The sequence below is a fragment of the Camelus bactrianus genome, chromosome 6 (genome assembly GCF_048773025.1).
Source record: "Camelus bactrianus isolate YW-2024 breed Bactrian camel chromosome 6, ASM4877302v1, whole genome shotgun sequence".
NCBI lineage: Eukaryota > Metazoa > Chordata > Mammalia > Artiodactyla > Camelidae > Camelus > Camelus bactrianus.
Window position 1 is genome coordinate 85,207,937 of NC_133544.1, and position 16,167 is coordinate 85,224,103.

At 44.2% G+C, this 16,167-nt stretch overlaps 1 protein-coding gene and 1 long non-coding RNA gene across 7 annotated transcripts in view; one reads left to right on the forward strand and one right to left on the reverse strand.

Moving 5' to 3' along the window:
- Positions 1 to 16,167, forward strand: part of MYZAP (myocardial zonula adherens protein) — an 83,827-nt gene that overhangs the window by 43,005 nt on the left and 24,655 nt on the right. For 2 of the 6 annotated variants that reach the window (XM_074366194.1, XM_074366196.1), the window contains one exon: positions 3,954 to 7,845. The exons of the other annotated variants lie outside the window; for them this stretch is intronic. In XM_074366194.1, the coding sequence (XP_074222295.1) occupies positions 3,954 to 4,007 (54 nt within the window). In that variant the 3' untranslated portion in view covers positions 4,008 to 7,845. Of the gene's footprint in view, positions 1 to 3,953; positions 7,846 to 16,167 lie in introns of those variants that run through there. 6 annotated transcript variants of the gene reach the window in all.
- Positions 5,808 to 16,167, reverse strand: part of LOC123612635 (uncharacterized) — a 50,041-nt gene continuing 39,681 nt past the window's right edge. Inside the window, exons 4-7 of the long non-coding RNA XR_012507686.1 lie at positions 10,175 to 10,351; positions 9,935 to 10,074; positions 7,977 to 8,106; positions 5,808 to 6,318 (exon numbers count right to left, since the gene is read on the reverse strand). This is a non-coding gene — a long non-coding RNA (uncharacterized LOC123612635). The remainder of the gene's footprint in view (positions 6,319 to 7,976; positions 8,107 to 9,934; positions 10,075 to 10,174; positions 10,352 to 16,167) is intronic.

The window sequence follows — 16,167 nt, forward strand, 5'->3', positions numbered from 1 at the left end:
GACAGCAGCTCCTTTCATGGGTGCCCACAGCTCTGGGACCAGGGACTGTGAGAACAGTTTACTTCTGCTCAGGTCTCTGCACCCCCGGAACCTGCCTGCCTCCCCCGCCCCCGCTCTTGTCCTTTCTCCAGTTCGGGTGCGCCTCTGTCATTCCCTTGCCCCTGTCTGTTCCTCACTTTCTTTTCCTTCCTCATTCACTTCTCCCACTCCTGTTTCTTCTTCATTTTTTTCTCTTTTCCACCATCCTTTTTCTCCTTAACTGTCTATATAATAGGAAACCAAGTTATAGGCTTATTGGACATAGTTTACTAGCCTATTTTTCTAAGTGAAAAAACAGGTAAGTTGAACATTACTACGTCTCTACGAGGAAAAAAATTTCTTTTACCTGGTGTTACTGTAACCTGGCTCTCTTGTGGTGGCGCTTCCTAGAAAAAAGTTCATGTTGTGTACAGCTAATCACATATTATTGTAGGTTTCACGCTCGATTAAAAAATCAGATAAAGAACAGTTAGTACTAACAGGGTTATAAGAATTCCTTACAGACTAATTCTATAACTTGCAAAGAAAAGGTTTTGATATAATGAAACACCTGGTCGGCAGTAGAAAAAGTGAAAAAAAATTTCGTTTTATTAAGCACAGCTCTGAAAAATTATCTATGAATCAATTACTAAAATTAAAAGTATATTTATTTCTAATACATAATTTACAGCTATGACAGAAGATTAAATGTATATCTATTTTTTTTCATCTCTAAAATGTTGGCGATAAGGAGTAGGGGGTTAAGGTCAGGAAATTGTGAGGATGGGCAGGGATACTTTGTTTTATAGCATGTGGGATAAACACATACAGTAGATAAAATCTTCTCCCCAAGGGAGAAACCCTGTCATGCAGCGTTGAGTCCTGTGACCGGCTCATGTGTCAGTTTTGGGGAGCAGAGGCTCCGAGGAGGAAACCCACATGCACCTTTGCAGTCCCTTGGCACAGCCAGGCAGGAGCACTGCCAGCAGCAGTGATGGGCAGGTCCTGCCCCACAGCAGCATTAGGTCCATGTCAGGAGTGTGTTTCCCTAGGGTCGCTTTGCACAGTTAGCATCTCAGGGAACCATGGCTGTCAGAGCATAGCCTTTCTGCTTCTGCATTTCACACGGCTGTCCCTCATCTCTCCGTGTGGCTCCTTGACTGTGGGAAACACTCCTTCCTCTCACCTCCCCTCAGGGTGCTGGTCTGCACTGTTTCCCTACCTAATATTAGAGAACCGCTGAACAAAACCTCCTGTGCCTTGACATCTGATTGAATTATCATCTGTCAGTGTTCACAGTTGGTCTTTTTAAAAAGACATTTTCAAGTATTTTAGAATTCTCTTTTCTAATGTACCTCTGGAATATAATAGACATATCAGTTTGAAAGATGTAGGGGAATATTTATGGAAAATGGGGAAGGATGTGAAGATCACTGTCCATGCAGTATTCATACTGTCCCTGTGATGTAAGATCTTCCAAATAAAGTGCTGAGGAGGGAGGGTGTAGCTCAGGGGTAGAGCATGTGCTTAGCATGCACGAGGTTCTGGGTTCAATCCCCAGTACCTCCATTTAAAAAAAAAAAACTAATAAAAAATAAATAAATAAATAGACCTAATGACACCCCCCCCCCCCAAAGTGCGGATAATATGGTCTGAAAGACTCAGTCACTGGCATGAAATCCCAGGCTGAAATTTAGGATGGCATTGTTGGTGAGCACCACCTAGGGGCCGGCTGGGTTTCAGCAGTTAGATGGAGACAGAAAGAGACCTTTAATTCTAAATTTAAACTAAAAGCTATTTAAAACGGGTAGTGAGAGTTAATGAGCTTGTCCAGTACACCATGTTAACTCACAGAACAATAGGAAGGTTTCACATCTCAATTGCTGTAGCCATTTATGTGAATACTTTTTTTTTTTTAAGTTGGAAACATGGAAAAGGGACATGTGAGCCTGTTGAGAAGTTCAGGACCAGCCTGGGAAGAAGTTGGGAACTCCAGTAATTCAGGGGATGGGGAAGGACCTGATGGCCAAGGAGAGATGTGAGAGTTGAATTCACATCTTAGGAAATGGTCAAGGAGAAGGGGGAATGTATTTTTGTTTGTATTGCAGTGCAGGGCCACTGGGTGGCACTTGCAAAGAGGCAGACTTCAGCTTTCTGTTCAACATAAAGAAAACGTTTCCAGGGTTGCCTTCCCTGGGAGGGGGGCTAGGCCTTTATCACAGGTGCATTTATGAGGAGAGAAGTCGAGATAAAAGCCCCTTGTATAAAGGGTTCTCTGTGGTTGACGAGGCTGTGCCTGTTGTTAGGATCTCAGCCTTTTCATTACTTTGCATCACGAGTGACATCGGCAAAGACTTATTAAAGCAGCTCAAGTCATCTGGACCAGATTTTGAAACATCCAGACGACTGAATTAGTCATTTGTGGATTCTTGAACTCTGACTTTAGAAGCATACTTTTATCTAGTGAACTCCAGCTGGCCAGATATTGAGACAAATTTGACCTGGAAATAGAGGCAATTACGTGTCACACGTTAGGGACGGTTTTCCTTCCCTCCCATGAAGTCTGAAAGCTTGTCTGTACGGTGGCTTCACACGCACCCCTCCGTTACTGCTGTCTTACAATGTCTGTGAGTAAAGTCAGCTTATTAAAATGATGGGCTTCTTGTCTCAGCTCAAAACATCCAGGGATTATTACCGAGGTGCTTGGAATCCTTAAACGTTAAGCAGTATATTTATTTCCACCTCAGTAGAATATCATTTCATAATAATAATAATAATAATAATAATAATAATAATAATAATAATAATATACTGAATAAAAAATAACTGGCCTAGGTTTTGCGGTCCTTAGCTCAATAATGACTTGGTTTTCCTTGTGTGGGACAGTATATTTCGGGTAAGGATTTGTGCATGTGAGAGCGGGCAGGATGGGCCCTTTTGAAATGAAGGATTAATACGTATCTTATGGAGTCAAGGTCATTGAGAAAAGACAAGGAAGGCAAAGCGTCTTGTGTGAAGTGTGGGACAAATACTAGCCCAAGAGGCTAGATCTTTGTATTGAATTAAGTCTCCTTTTGTGGCATATGTCAGGGATTGGTTATCTTCGTCTCATCACTAGCTCTTCTAAGTGGTTCTGGATCTGACAAAAAATAAAAGGCAAAACAAGCCCCCAATAGATCCCCTTTAGACATTTAAAGTTTTACCAGAAAAATACAGAGGGATTGGAAAAAAAGAGCACTCATGGGGAAATTCACTCATCCATCCATTTACCAGATGTCCATCCACCGGCAGTTGCCCTGGGCTGGGGCTGGGTGCACAGTGGCAGGCGGTGCAGATATGGCCCTGCCCTCATGGAGCTTACCATCTGGTGTTACCTGAGTTCCAGAGTCATCCTTGCCCTGGGGCTTCATTCTTCTGTTGAAAAGCCGTGGTGGGACTAGGTCCTTTTGTCAATCAGGCTGAGAGCTTTAGCTTGCCGTGAAAGAAAGCAGGAGACCAGGGAGGAGCAAAAGGCTGGGAGGAACCTGCAGCCTGAGCAGTGAGCACCTGACACACCTTTAAGTGTTATTTCTTCAGTCAACAGGACGTTCACACCTCTTTGCCTGCTCTCGTCAAAGCCCAGTCCCCTGCCAACCAAAGCAGCTTTCTGCTCAGGGGAAAACTAGGTGGAAGAAAGCAATTTTACAAATTTAAATTCTCTCCATCCCAAGAGTCTTCCATTTTAAATGCATCAGCCATTTGTTAGCACACAATTTATTTAAAGATTACTGTGTGGTCTGCTGAAATGTACAGTCAAAAGTATGTTTTCCCCAAATGCCCTGTGTTTGGAGGATTCCGGGTGATGTCCATCACCGGTCACTAGCCAGGCTGGGGTCGGGAGTGGAGCCGCGGCCCTGAGCCCACAGCCCTAACCCGCTGCGTTGAACTGTTTCCAGATCATGTCCCACGAGCTCTTCTCCACATTTAGTCTCCGGCTCTTTGGAAGATGACAAGATGGTAGCCTGCTCTGGGTTGGAAGCGGTTCTTTTATTGTTCGTGGTTAGAAGAACACCTGTACTCTCTCTGCTGGGAAGAGGTGGCATGTCTCTGTGACGAACCAATGAACCAAACACGAAGGAAGCGCTGTTGAAAGGGAAACGTGGCACGTAGGGCTCTCGTTTATGGAAACACCCACAGACTGTGACTTCAGCGTGTACGGCCTCACGCTGCAGAGTCAAGACAACTCAGAGATCCACAAAATATTTCGAGAAACGTGGGTTCCTAGACATCAAAGAAGGAACTGCGATAAAACATGGTACTAAAAAGTAATTCAGAAAGTATCAGGTGCAGGCTGGCCTGAAGACCTTGGGAATGAAGGCTCATGTATGAAAAGCTGCCAAGGACACCTGCTAAGGAAATAAGAAGCGGGCCTGAAGAACTCCAGCACACCAGGCGCAAGTGCGCCCCACCAGACCCCCCCCCCCCAGAGGATACAGAAGCAGCCGAGTGTCTGTGTAGTTTGATTATATTTGTACGTGGGAGGTGGCCCTGAGGATGTCCTTTCTGGGTGGAGATCAACAGCCCTGGTCAGCTTACCACTGTTCTTATTTAAGAAACATCTGATTTGCTTCTGTCACCACGGGTGTTTTGCCTGAAGAGACAGTTCAACTCACTTCATGAAAAGAAGAAATATATTGGATGAAAAGGGAAATATATTGGGTTGAAATGTATTGAAGCAAAACAGACGCCATGAATGCTTTGTTCTAGAGGTTGTCTTGAGACACTCACAGGTGCTGGCGTCTCATCGAAGCTAAACAGCGTTGCTGGGAATCGTAGGGGCAGTGGCAGCAGGTGGTGGAAATGGCCGGCGGGTGCTTTTAGCCTAACAGGCTAGTCGACTGGGCTGGTGAAGAGAGTTCACGAGGGGCGGGTAGACAGGGGGTGGCTTTCCACCCTCCGCGCTTCTCCGTGGAAAAGCGGGCAGGTCGGTGATGCTTTCTTGTCAGTCGCTGTCTTTGGCCTTGCGTTCAGGTGCTTCTGCTCAGCTGAAGGAAGTGGGCGGTGGGTGGGAAAGCGGGCGATGATCCAGTCCCCATGGTAGTCGTGGCCTGGAAACGCAGGTCACCCGCACCAGCGGCCTGTTCGAATGCAGGGCCCCAGATACTCTGCTGGGTTCCTAGCCTTGCACCAGGCAGCTTTGAGTCAGATTTGAGAATCGTTAATCTAGATGTCACTCTAGCGAAGGGACCTACACTGTTTCTAGGGACACCTGATGACTTCTAGAGAAAGTGGGTGCTGCGCGTGAGCCCCTCTCCTGGTTGTGTGGTGTCCCCCTGCCCTTGGAGTTCCTTTTCCTTTTTGGGCTCTGGCCAGGACCTGGAGGCCCGGCAGGCCTTAGGTTGCGGGCCAGGGCTGAGGGAGGTGCCTGGGTCGTCCGCAGGACTGGCCGGGAGACGCCCCCAAGTGCTGTGCCCTCGGCACCCCACGCACCGCCCCCTAGGCCTAGGGCTGGGTCCTGGCTCATCGGGTGTCTCCCTAGGTCTGGGTTCCCTGCCTGACAAGACCCCTTTCCACCTGCTCCTCCCTGCCTTTTTCCGTGGCCTTCGGTTCACCCCTCCCTGCCCGGACTCTGATAGGATGTGAACCCAACTTACTGTGTCAATCATGAGTTAGGTGCTCAAATCCTGCTGCCCCCCCCATCCCCTTCCCCTTCCCCTCCCCTTACCTGGATCCTTAGCCTTGAGCTCTTACTAAGGCTGTAATTTTGTCTCATGGCCATTCACACCCCCCACTCAAAGGAGACGCTACTCAACAGTTGAGGCAGAATTTATTTATAGTAAATGAAAATGTCACAGTTTCAAATTTTAGTGTTGAACATTGTATTAGCTACATCTTTATTTTAAAATCATACATGCTTGATCTAAAACGTGAAGTTTTTAGAAGGTATCAGAAAGCTCACACATCTGAAAGCCTTTTTTCTATGCATTATATAAAAAGACCATAGGTGCGCTGTGTGGTCTGGACTGATTAATGTGTTCACAATATGCATTGTCCTTTCAAGAGGGACGGTCTTTCCTTCGTGAGTGTCACTGAACCCGCGTTCTGTTTTTGAGGTCGTTTCTCATTGGCTCTGATGCGTTTCTCAGAGACCTGGGTGCTGATGCTCCGCCCAAGAGAGTCCGCGGCCGTGCTCCTGACCCACGTCACTCCCAGCTGGTGAACGTGTCTCGTGCTTTAAGGCTGAGCGTTTGACCTCACATCCCACGCTAACTCTCTGTGGGAGGTGTTATTAGCACGATTTTTTGGTATAGGAAACTTAGACTGTTAAAAAAAAAAAAAAGAAAATTAAGTAGCCAGCAGTCTCTCCACAAATGGTGATGGTGCTGGGTCCACACCCAGATTTTTGACTCCAAAGCCAGCATTGTTCTTTGCTTCTTATTTTTTTTTTAATTGAAAAAAATGTTTTAAATACAGAAAAATAGAATGGTAAAAACAAAAGCCCATGTACCCTGTAGAATTGACAGATGTTAACATTTTGGCGTATTTCAGTTTTTTTTTTTCCTAAATAAGACATTACAGACAAAGAAGTTGTACCCTTCCCAGTGCTGATCTTTTTCCTTCTTTCCCCATCCTACCCCCCACCCACGCCCTGCCTCAGCCCTGCCACTTCCTCCCGAGGCAGTTTAGCTTCCATCCAGGCCATGTTTCTGTGCTTTGACTGCACATATATGTACCTGTTACCAGTGTATAGCTTGGTTTCTGTGTTTAAAAATGCATATAAGTTTTTATAATATATAGGTAAATTTTATTGTATTTATTTTGCAACTTACTCTTTTCCCCAGATTTATTTTTTGTGTTGTTACATACAGATCTAAATTATTCATTTTGATGGCCGTCTAATATTCTACCATATGACTACATTTAATGTATCCTACTGACAGACACCTAGCATGCTTCCAGTTTTTTATTCTTTTACAAGCAATGCCAAGCACATCTCTGTGCTTCTCCAGAGAACGTCCTCTGAGGAGGAAGTGCCAGGGCCTGGGCTTGGCACAGTCTCACCACTGCTGGGTGTTTCCCAGTTCTCCACACTGTGCCTGCCCTTCCTCCCGTCACGTACAAGGGGCAGATTTCTCCACAGCTTCCCCACCTCTCAGCCCTGCTGGACTGGAATTTTAGCCGGTTGTGAAATAGTATCTCTGTGTTTCCATTGTAATTTGCATCAGGCTCATTACACCCGGTGAGGTGGAGTGTCTTTTCAAAAGCGTGTTGATCAGTCAGGCTTCCATTCTTCGGTATTGGTTGTTCATAGCTTTTGTTCATTTTTCCGTTTGGTGGTTTTTCTTTCTGCTGGTGATTTGTCGGAATTCTGTATGTGATCCATATTAGCCACTTACCAGAAGAACTGTTTGGATGTCCTGGTCTTCTCCTAGTCAGCGGTTTTGTTGTTGTTGTTTATTAGTGTCTTGTATAATATACAGTTTAAACTTTGGTATAAAGTTATCAACCTTTTTGTGCTGTTGTGTGTTTTGTTTGTCATAAGGATACTTTATGGTAATAGTTTTAGAGTTTTGCTTCTCATCTTTAGGTCTGTGGTTATACCCCCACCACCACACACACACTCATACCACCCCCCCCGTTTTCTTCCTTACTCTATTCTTCTTTCTTATCATCTTGTAATATATCCTACACTTCTGTGTTTTGCTTATTTATTGTCTGTTTCCCTCCACTAGAATGTAAGCTCCCTGAGGGCAGTGGCTTTTGTCTGTTTTGTTCATGGCTAGATCCCTAACACTTGGAATAGTCACTGGCATATAGCAGATGCTCAATAAATATTTGTTGAACAAACACAGAATAATCCAGACGGAATTTATTTTTTGCATATGTGGTCTGAATAGAGCTTCCACTTTTTTTTCCTCTCATGGAAGGCTCGTTTCTCTAACATCTTCTATTGAGTCGTCCATCCTCCTCCCACTTACTTTGTCACTCCGCCTTCGTCCAGCTGGAGTTGCTTCTCTTGTGCCACGTCTTTAACATGTTGACCGCCCACTGTGGATCGGGTGTGTTTCCTGCGGGGCCCAGATTCCCCCTTCACCACAGTGTGACGCACTGAAAATATATGTGCTTATAATTAATATGTTTTTTCCAGTATAATTGAAATTGTTTTCAAAAAACAATTTGTCTATTTTCAATTTTCAACCTCTTTACAGTTTATTTCTTCTTGGAATGTCATTATTCTGCATGGAATAAATTCAGGTAACTTGTAAAAACCTGCGTAACTGGATGAAGGAAAGCGTCACCCAAACCTGAGTAACGGGGCACCCGAGGAAATACAGCTGTCACCCAGGTTTGGGTGATACGGCGATCAGCGTGTTAAATATTCCCGTCCCCTTGCCCTTGTGCTGAAGTTCGCGGGAAACCCAGTCCTCACACACGGGAGTGGGAGCGGAGGCGATGAAAAGCGAGGCTAACTTCTGTGGAGCTCTTCTCTGGTGGGTCAGTCAGTAAGCATTTAAGAAATGGCTTTTATGAAGCAAAAACAGACCCGAGTCCTCAGAGCCTTCAAAGGCCTTTCTGGTTAACGTTAAAACTTGTTCGAACTCAAAGCAGAATATGAAGGTTAAGCAGAAGAATGAGCCGTGTGCTTGGGACACAGAAGCAGGAGAACATGGTGGTTAAGTTTGTAGGTTTCAAGTAAATTAAATCTGACTTTACATCCTGCCTCTGCTCCTGACTGGGCTTTTATATCGTGAGCAAGTTATTTATCCCCTCCAATGTTTAGTTTCCTTATCAAAAAAAATAAGGGTGGGGGGAATTGATGTTCATAGTACTTGCTTCAGGGGTTGCTGATTGAAAGAATGTATGCTAAGGGCGCCGCACAGTGCCTATAAAGGTTCACTAATTCCCGCGTGCGTGGAGAATCTTTAAGGAGGAGGTGGTACTTGACCCTGTCTTGCAGGACGGGTTAGATTTTTGGGGGCAGGGATTGAATGGGTGGAAAAGGACATGTCGGGCAAGGTATAGAATAAACAAAAAATAAACACATGGAGGCCAGAAAGTGTAGGATGCGTTCAGGGAGCATTATTCTAGTCTGACTGGATTGTAAGGAGGGAGTAATAAAGAGGAGACTGAAAATGTAAGTTGAGACTAATTGTGGTGGATTATCAGTAACAAGCCAAAAAAAAGTCCTTGATTACTCTGCTCCTAATTCCTCGATGGCTCCCCATTGCCTGATCAGATCTGAGCCCCAGAGACATGCCTCTGGCAGAAGGTGCTTGGCGAACAGGAGAGGAGAGGGGCAGGAAGGGCAGCTGGGGGGCTCCTGGGAGAGTTGTGGCCAGTGCAGGTGAGGGTCCATGTTCCAGGGCACCTGAACTTGAGGAACAGTTTTTAAACTACTGTTTTTTGGGGTTTTTTTTGTTTTTTTGTTTTTTTTTAGCAACAGCTTTGTGCCAAGTGTGGAGCTGGGTGCTTCTGTATACAGGGGTACCTCAGAGATATTGTGGGTTTGGTTCTAGACTACCACAATGAAGCAAATACTGCAATGATGTGAGTCCTGTGAATTTTTTGGTTTCCCAACGCGTATAAAAGTTATCTTTGCAGTAACTATAATGTAGTCTATTAAGTGAGCAACAGCATTATGTCTAAAAAGACAGGCATATATACCTTAATTTAAAAATACTGCTAAAAAATGCTGACCATCATGTCAGCCTTCAGTGAGTCATCATCTTTTTGTTGGTGGAGGATTTGAAACATTACAGTAATTACCAGAATGTGACACAGAAACACAAAGGGAGTAAATAGTGTTGGAAAAATGGCGCCAGTAGACTTGCTCGATGCAGGGTTGTCACAAACCCTCAATTTGTGAAAAATGTGGTATGTGTAAAGCACCCTGAAACGAAGTGCAGTAAAACAGGGTGTGCCTGAACAGCCTCACATTGTTTAGCTGAAGCAGTTCTCCCTGGATATTCCTGGTCAGCGTATGGTCTTCTGTCCTGGACACTGCATCCATCCAGGGATCCGCAGGGATACAGATGCCTAGGGCACCCTCTTTCCCACGTCTCATTCCACCTTCCCCTGCAATTAAATAGGGAAAAATAACAACCTAAAGGCTTAGGGCCCCAGCAAATCCTTTGTGAAAGAAGGTATCACTTGCCAGTATTCTTCCCAGCCTCACCCAGTTTCCTGGCAGCATATCCTAGCTAGGTTGTCATCACAGGGAGGATGGAGGCCAACCTCTGGACATCATTGTGGTGCGAACAGAAGAGCCTGGGCCTTGTCATTAGGGAGACGTGAGTTTAGATCTCAGCCCTGCCAGCATCGAGCTCTGGGGTGACCAACTGTCCTGGTTTGCCTGCGAATGAGAAGATTCCTGACACAGGAGACTAAAACCTGGAAAGTCTGGCAAGCTGGGACGAGCTGGTCATCTCTTTAGCCCCGTGGTCTGAACCTTTTCCTCACCCCTTCAGCAGTCGCCAGGCTCACCCTCTCTGGGTGGGTGAGGGGACCAAACATCACTCCGCCTGCTCCCTTATTGCACTTGCTTGTGCATTTCTTTTTCTGTTTGCTGCCTCACCGGGATGTTTGTTCCCTGAAAGTGGAGACCAGGTCTTCCTGGCTCAGTGCTCTGTTGCCAGAATCCAGCACTGGGCCCAATGCAGAGGTGGTCACAGCTGGTTGTTGAGGAATGAACAAATGATAAAACTCTAGGAACCATGGTTTCCACGTCTATGGGGATCACAGTCCTTAGGGTTGCTTCTGAGAATGATAAGCTAAGCCATCAAAAGCCCTGGGACCCAGTATACCTCTTTTTCTTCCTTTCCAGTGGCAGATTGAAAAGCCAGTTTATTCCTCTTTCCCTGATGTTTGTATAGCCCAGGAGAACCAGGGTGCTATTCCTTCTTAAATAGGAGTTGGGTTATCTTTAATAAAAGACAGAAATCAAACCAAATTCGATTATTTTACCTCAGAAGCCAGTTTCAACTGATCCTTTTGAATGGTATGGTTCTATTATTATATATTACTTCAAACTTAATAGAAAAAAATTGATTAAAATGTGTGCCCTGTTCATATCTAGCCTGGCTGAATGCCACAAGACACATTAATTGAAAATGAGTTTCTACAAACCCAATCAAGCATCGTGAAGATGAAAAATGTACCTTTTCCCCTCCGTTCCTTCATTGATTTTTCATTTTCCCCACTCAGAGCTTCATTTAGCAATTTTTCAGTTTCGTTTTGTTGTGGCCTTAATTCATGCCCTTCACTCCCCCCAAAATGAGATAATGTACCACTTCCCTCGTCCTTTGTAAACTGTTCTTTCATGCCACATTCGTGTACGGCTGACTGTGATCTTGTATATGTCCCTGTGCTTTATTGTTTTTATGTCTTTAATTCTTACTGTGGTAGTTTTTTTCAGAAAGAATGCACTTTAAAAATATATAACTATGGAATTACAGTATTACAGGACTTCTAAGATAGAATTAAGAGAAACTGTAGCCAAAATAAAAAAGCCCTTTCAGAGTAAGAGCATAAAATACCGAGTATTACCATTTTTCATAGTGGGGTATGTGGGTATCAAACATGATTGCAGTTCTGTTGAGGGAAATGGAGAAGACTGTTTGCCAGATCACAAGGGGCTGGGTTGAAACGAGGCTCTGAGGACATGAGAGGGAGCAAAGGGAGGAGTGGAAACCCCGGGCGAGCGCTGGACGGTTCTTGCCTGCCCCGTGCCGTCCCTGCCCCGGTCAGTTCACTGATTCCCTGGAGTTACAGGGGTTTTAGAAAGAATAATGCGGATCTTCAAGCTATTTTCCTGTGAAATTTTCAAATAATTGAACAGCATGCATTTCTTATGAAAAGTCTAGAAGGATTCACAATCAAGTATCCGATTGCTTGACTTTGATCTAGAATTCACAATCATGGTTATCCTCTTTTGATCAGAAGCTTGGAATAGCCACTATCCATCATTGATACATTTCCAATGGGAAAATGAATTCTTTCTTTCTCGATGCAGCTTAAAGTAGGAAGTCTTTTACAATGAGGGTCCGTTAGAAGGAGTGACACAGCGGAGCGTTGGTGATACAGGTTTGGAAACTTTATAATACGTTGAGTTTCCTGATAGGCATGCACACATCCACATCCACTGATTTGAATAAAAGTGCCTGTGGGCTTTCATTGGTTAAAAGTAAAAGTAGAATGAAAGCAAAATAAAACAAATTTCAAAGAAAATAATATTATCATAAGCTTAGTTTGGATTTAAAAATCCAATTCTGTTTCCCTTACAAGATTATAAAAAATTTTTTTTCAGGGCGACCATCAGTTTTAACATACCTTCTAATACCATGCTGTTTCCATGCTTTCTGTTCGACATACGGTGTTTTCAGATACATGTATGTTATCATTGGCCAGCTAGTAAGAGAAAACAGCCCAAAGCACAGTTTCTTCAAAAACCAAATCAGGTGTTATCTACTATTGCATGCTTACTTGCTGCTGCATTTCCTATAGTCCTTCATTCCTCTCCACATCCCCAACCTCAATATGGGGTTGTGTTTCATGAGTCTTGCACAATTGGGTACTATTCACATCATTCTCATTACAGAGCTGTATCACATTCTGACATCTAACACGAAATGACCCGTGTCCTACATGTCTGTCACTAATGGAAAAAAAATTCCAGGAAGCTGAGAAGCCTCACAACCTCCTGGGTTGCTCTGAATCCACAACAGGACCTTGCTAAATTTTTGTACAGTTTCATTTTGGTCTGGTTGACATACAAGCTCTTCTTGAAAGAAACTGGGAGGAATCCTTTCACTATAGGAATCTGTTTCCAAAGCAGTTTATAAAAATGTGTGGATTGATAAGGGTGATTTCACCTCCTGAGAGGACTGCTCTTTTATCTGAGATAACTGATATGCTCAACATCTGTTCCGTGTGGTTTTGCTGTCTGGGGCGAGGGAAAGATGTCAGCAGAGGGTGGTGGTGGCAGTGATGGGTCCTCCTGGGGGGGGGGGGTGGTGCTTGGAGGGCTGGAATGGAACAGAGGAGAGAGACACACAGCCAGCCTGGAGGACTTGGGAAGAGCTGGCCTGGGAGGTGACTGTTGAGTACTCTCTGATGGCAGACTTCCTGGTGGAGAGCAGGATGGAGGGTGGGAAGGCATGCCTGGTGAAGCCACCAGCTGGTGCGAAGGCCCGGAGGCAGGACCATTGTATGTCCACAGCATGCAGAGGATGGAGAAGCTTTTATGTAGGATTCAGACATGAAAGGAAACTGGGGAGATCAGGTGGGACCATAGCAGAAGGGCCTCCTGTTCACGCTGGGGAGTTCGAACAGTAGAAACTTGGGAGGGTTTTTAAGTAAGAGATATATATTCACATCTCTGGGGCTAGAGGCTAGACGCAGATGGCTCCCTCCAGGTCACTGCAGTGTGGCTGTGGTTGAGACGGATTGCTTAGCTCAGATCATCTAAGCAGGTAACTCAGTCGTGGCTAATGTGAAGAAAAGCCATGATCAGTTTTAAGAAACTAGATGACCCCCACCCTCACCCCAAATCCTGCCTTAAATATCAAACTGGCCTGTAGTTTTAGAAACCTGACATCTTGCATGATCAGTTAGGCTGCAAGACATATATTAAGTCTGAGTGACCAAAAAAAAAAAAACCCAAACCATGCTGATGAAGACAAAAATTAGACATCACTTAAGTGAGTTAACATCAGTTACCTAGATGGGTTTCTTCCCTTTGTTCTATAAAGGGGTTACTATTTGATACTTAACTGTTGCAACAAGATTACCTTCTTTTAAAAAAATATTTATTTATTTATTTATTTGGGAGGTGGAGGTAATCTGATTGGTTGGTTGGCTGATTTATTTACTTACTTACAGAGGTACTGGGGATTGAACCCAGGACTTCGTGCATGCTAAGCACGTGCTCTACCACTGAGCTGTACCCTCTCCCCCCAGGTTACCTTTTTGGGTAAATAAAATAGAAGCACTTATTTTCCAGACCTCATCTAATTTCTCATTTCTTAATGCCTTGACTTGAGCCTGGTAACTTGGGTCATTTACCACCACCTGGTGACAGCTAAATTTAAATGCAGTTTCGTGAATCATACGTAAAGCTCTTGAAGATCAAATTCACCAACTTATATGAGTCAAGAAGTGAGAGCAAAGGTGCCAAATGGATTTCATTTGCATTCCAGCTGCATGGTTCTCTGGATTTTGGGGAGCCCCCAATTTTGGGGGAGCACTTTGGAGATTATGTGTTTAGCAAGTCTTATGTTGGTTCATCCAGGCCTCCAAGAGTCTGTTCCAGACAACTCAGCCTCTGAAGTCTAAGGGGTGGATTGTTTAGAGGTAGTGGATGGACAAATTCATTGATTCACTCAATGTCTGAGAACGTAAAGATGACTGAGGTCTTTATTCTCAAGAAGCTGACAGTCTAGGGAGGGAGAAATACCAGTAATAACATAGTAGGGGCTAATTTTGAGTGTTTTTGAAGCTCAGTGCCACAGGAGACAATAGTTCAAGGCTCTTTGAGGTCAGCAGTCAGAAATAGTAGCGTCCTCCACAAAAATGTGTGGCTTAGGTATTGTGGGAAAGAACCAAAGGCTTGGGAGACACATGTTACCCAGAATGTTAGCGAACCCAGAAGCATGAGAGTCGGCTTATTTTAGAAACTGGGTCCCTCACTTGGGAGAAGGTATGGGATGTGCTCCAGGAGCAGACCCCAGCGGGGAAGTCAGTTGGATTCAAAGTCTGCACCTGTTGTGCGGCACACGGGGCCCGCCATGCACGGCTTGCAGGCTTTGGCATCCTTTTTCTCTAATCTGAACAAGCCAACCTTGCCACAGGATATATTGTACAAGGTGCTTCTGTGAGAAGTGCTTGAGGATGAGAGCGAGTGAGCATGCACAGCGTTCGTTTTTTAGCACAGGAGCACAGTCGCTTCTGAAAGCATCCATTGCTGAAACACGAGAGCCTTTTCACAGAAGCTTCAGCCCCCCACATCCTTCCCACAACCTGCTCTTTCTCTCCAGAGCGAGGTGCCTCTTCCCTCGAGCAGCAACGCTCTCTCCGGATGGCATCTCAGCCTTGTATTTCTTTCTTTTTAAAACTAAAATCTGGGAACAGAGGTTGTCAGAACCACCTGGGTCTCTCTCCCCCTGTGCACTGTTCATTGGGAGCCCTTCAGCCACATCTCTTGCTTCTTTTGACTCAGAAACCGCTCTGGTTACTTTAGAAACGTGTGTGTGTGAAGTCACTTTTTATATATTTGATGCAGTATTGCCCCTGACCTTGGAATACTTTACTTAATTTCAGTACGTATTTTGGCTGTCATTTAAGGATTTTAAAAGTCAGTCTTTAAAAATCTTAACACTATGAGAAGGAATGAAGAAGGGACAATATAAGGATGATTTTTGAATATTATTCCTACAAACATAGAAGGAAATTTAAACAAAACACTCTTGTACTTTGCCCAAAACCCCACCTCAGCCCCAGAACGATTTCGTTTATCTAACTTCTCTTAGGCTGTTACTTCCATCCTTGCACACACTTGTTTTCCTATCCCTCGAGGCCTTTTGTAACTACTTCTCCATTTTGTAGTATATTTGTTTTCAGTGTTTGTGTAATATATTTTATCAAATTGATATTGCATAATTTATTACCCATTCCTTCAGTGCTGGACATTAAGGTTATTTCCATTTTCTCTGTTATAAATGATAGGAGCAAGAACGTCTCCGTATATATAGCTTTTTTCCTACGTCTGAATTATATCCTTAGGATAAATTCCCAGGAGTGGGATTAGAGGGTCAAAGGGTATGAACAGCTTTATGGCTCTTAATATTTATTACTGAAGTGCCCAAAGGGTCATTCTAATTTACAATGCCACCTGCAACACATGAGAGTAGCTGTCCCCCCCTGCCCCAGCCCTTGCAACACGGATTTCTTCAGTTAGTAGTCCGAGGCAAATTCAGTAGGTATGAAGGATAACTAGTGACTGTTTTTAATTGTTAATGTTTATAATTATTATCAGCATTAGGTATTTTTTCGTAAGTATGTTTTGTGTTATATTCTATTTTGTATGGTTTGCTTTTCATGTCAGGGTATTATTATATTTCTTGATACCAGGTGGAATTTATGTTATAATGAAAATATCAAATTCACTCAGGA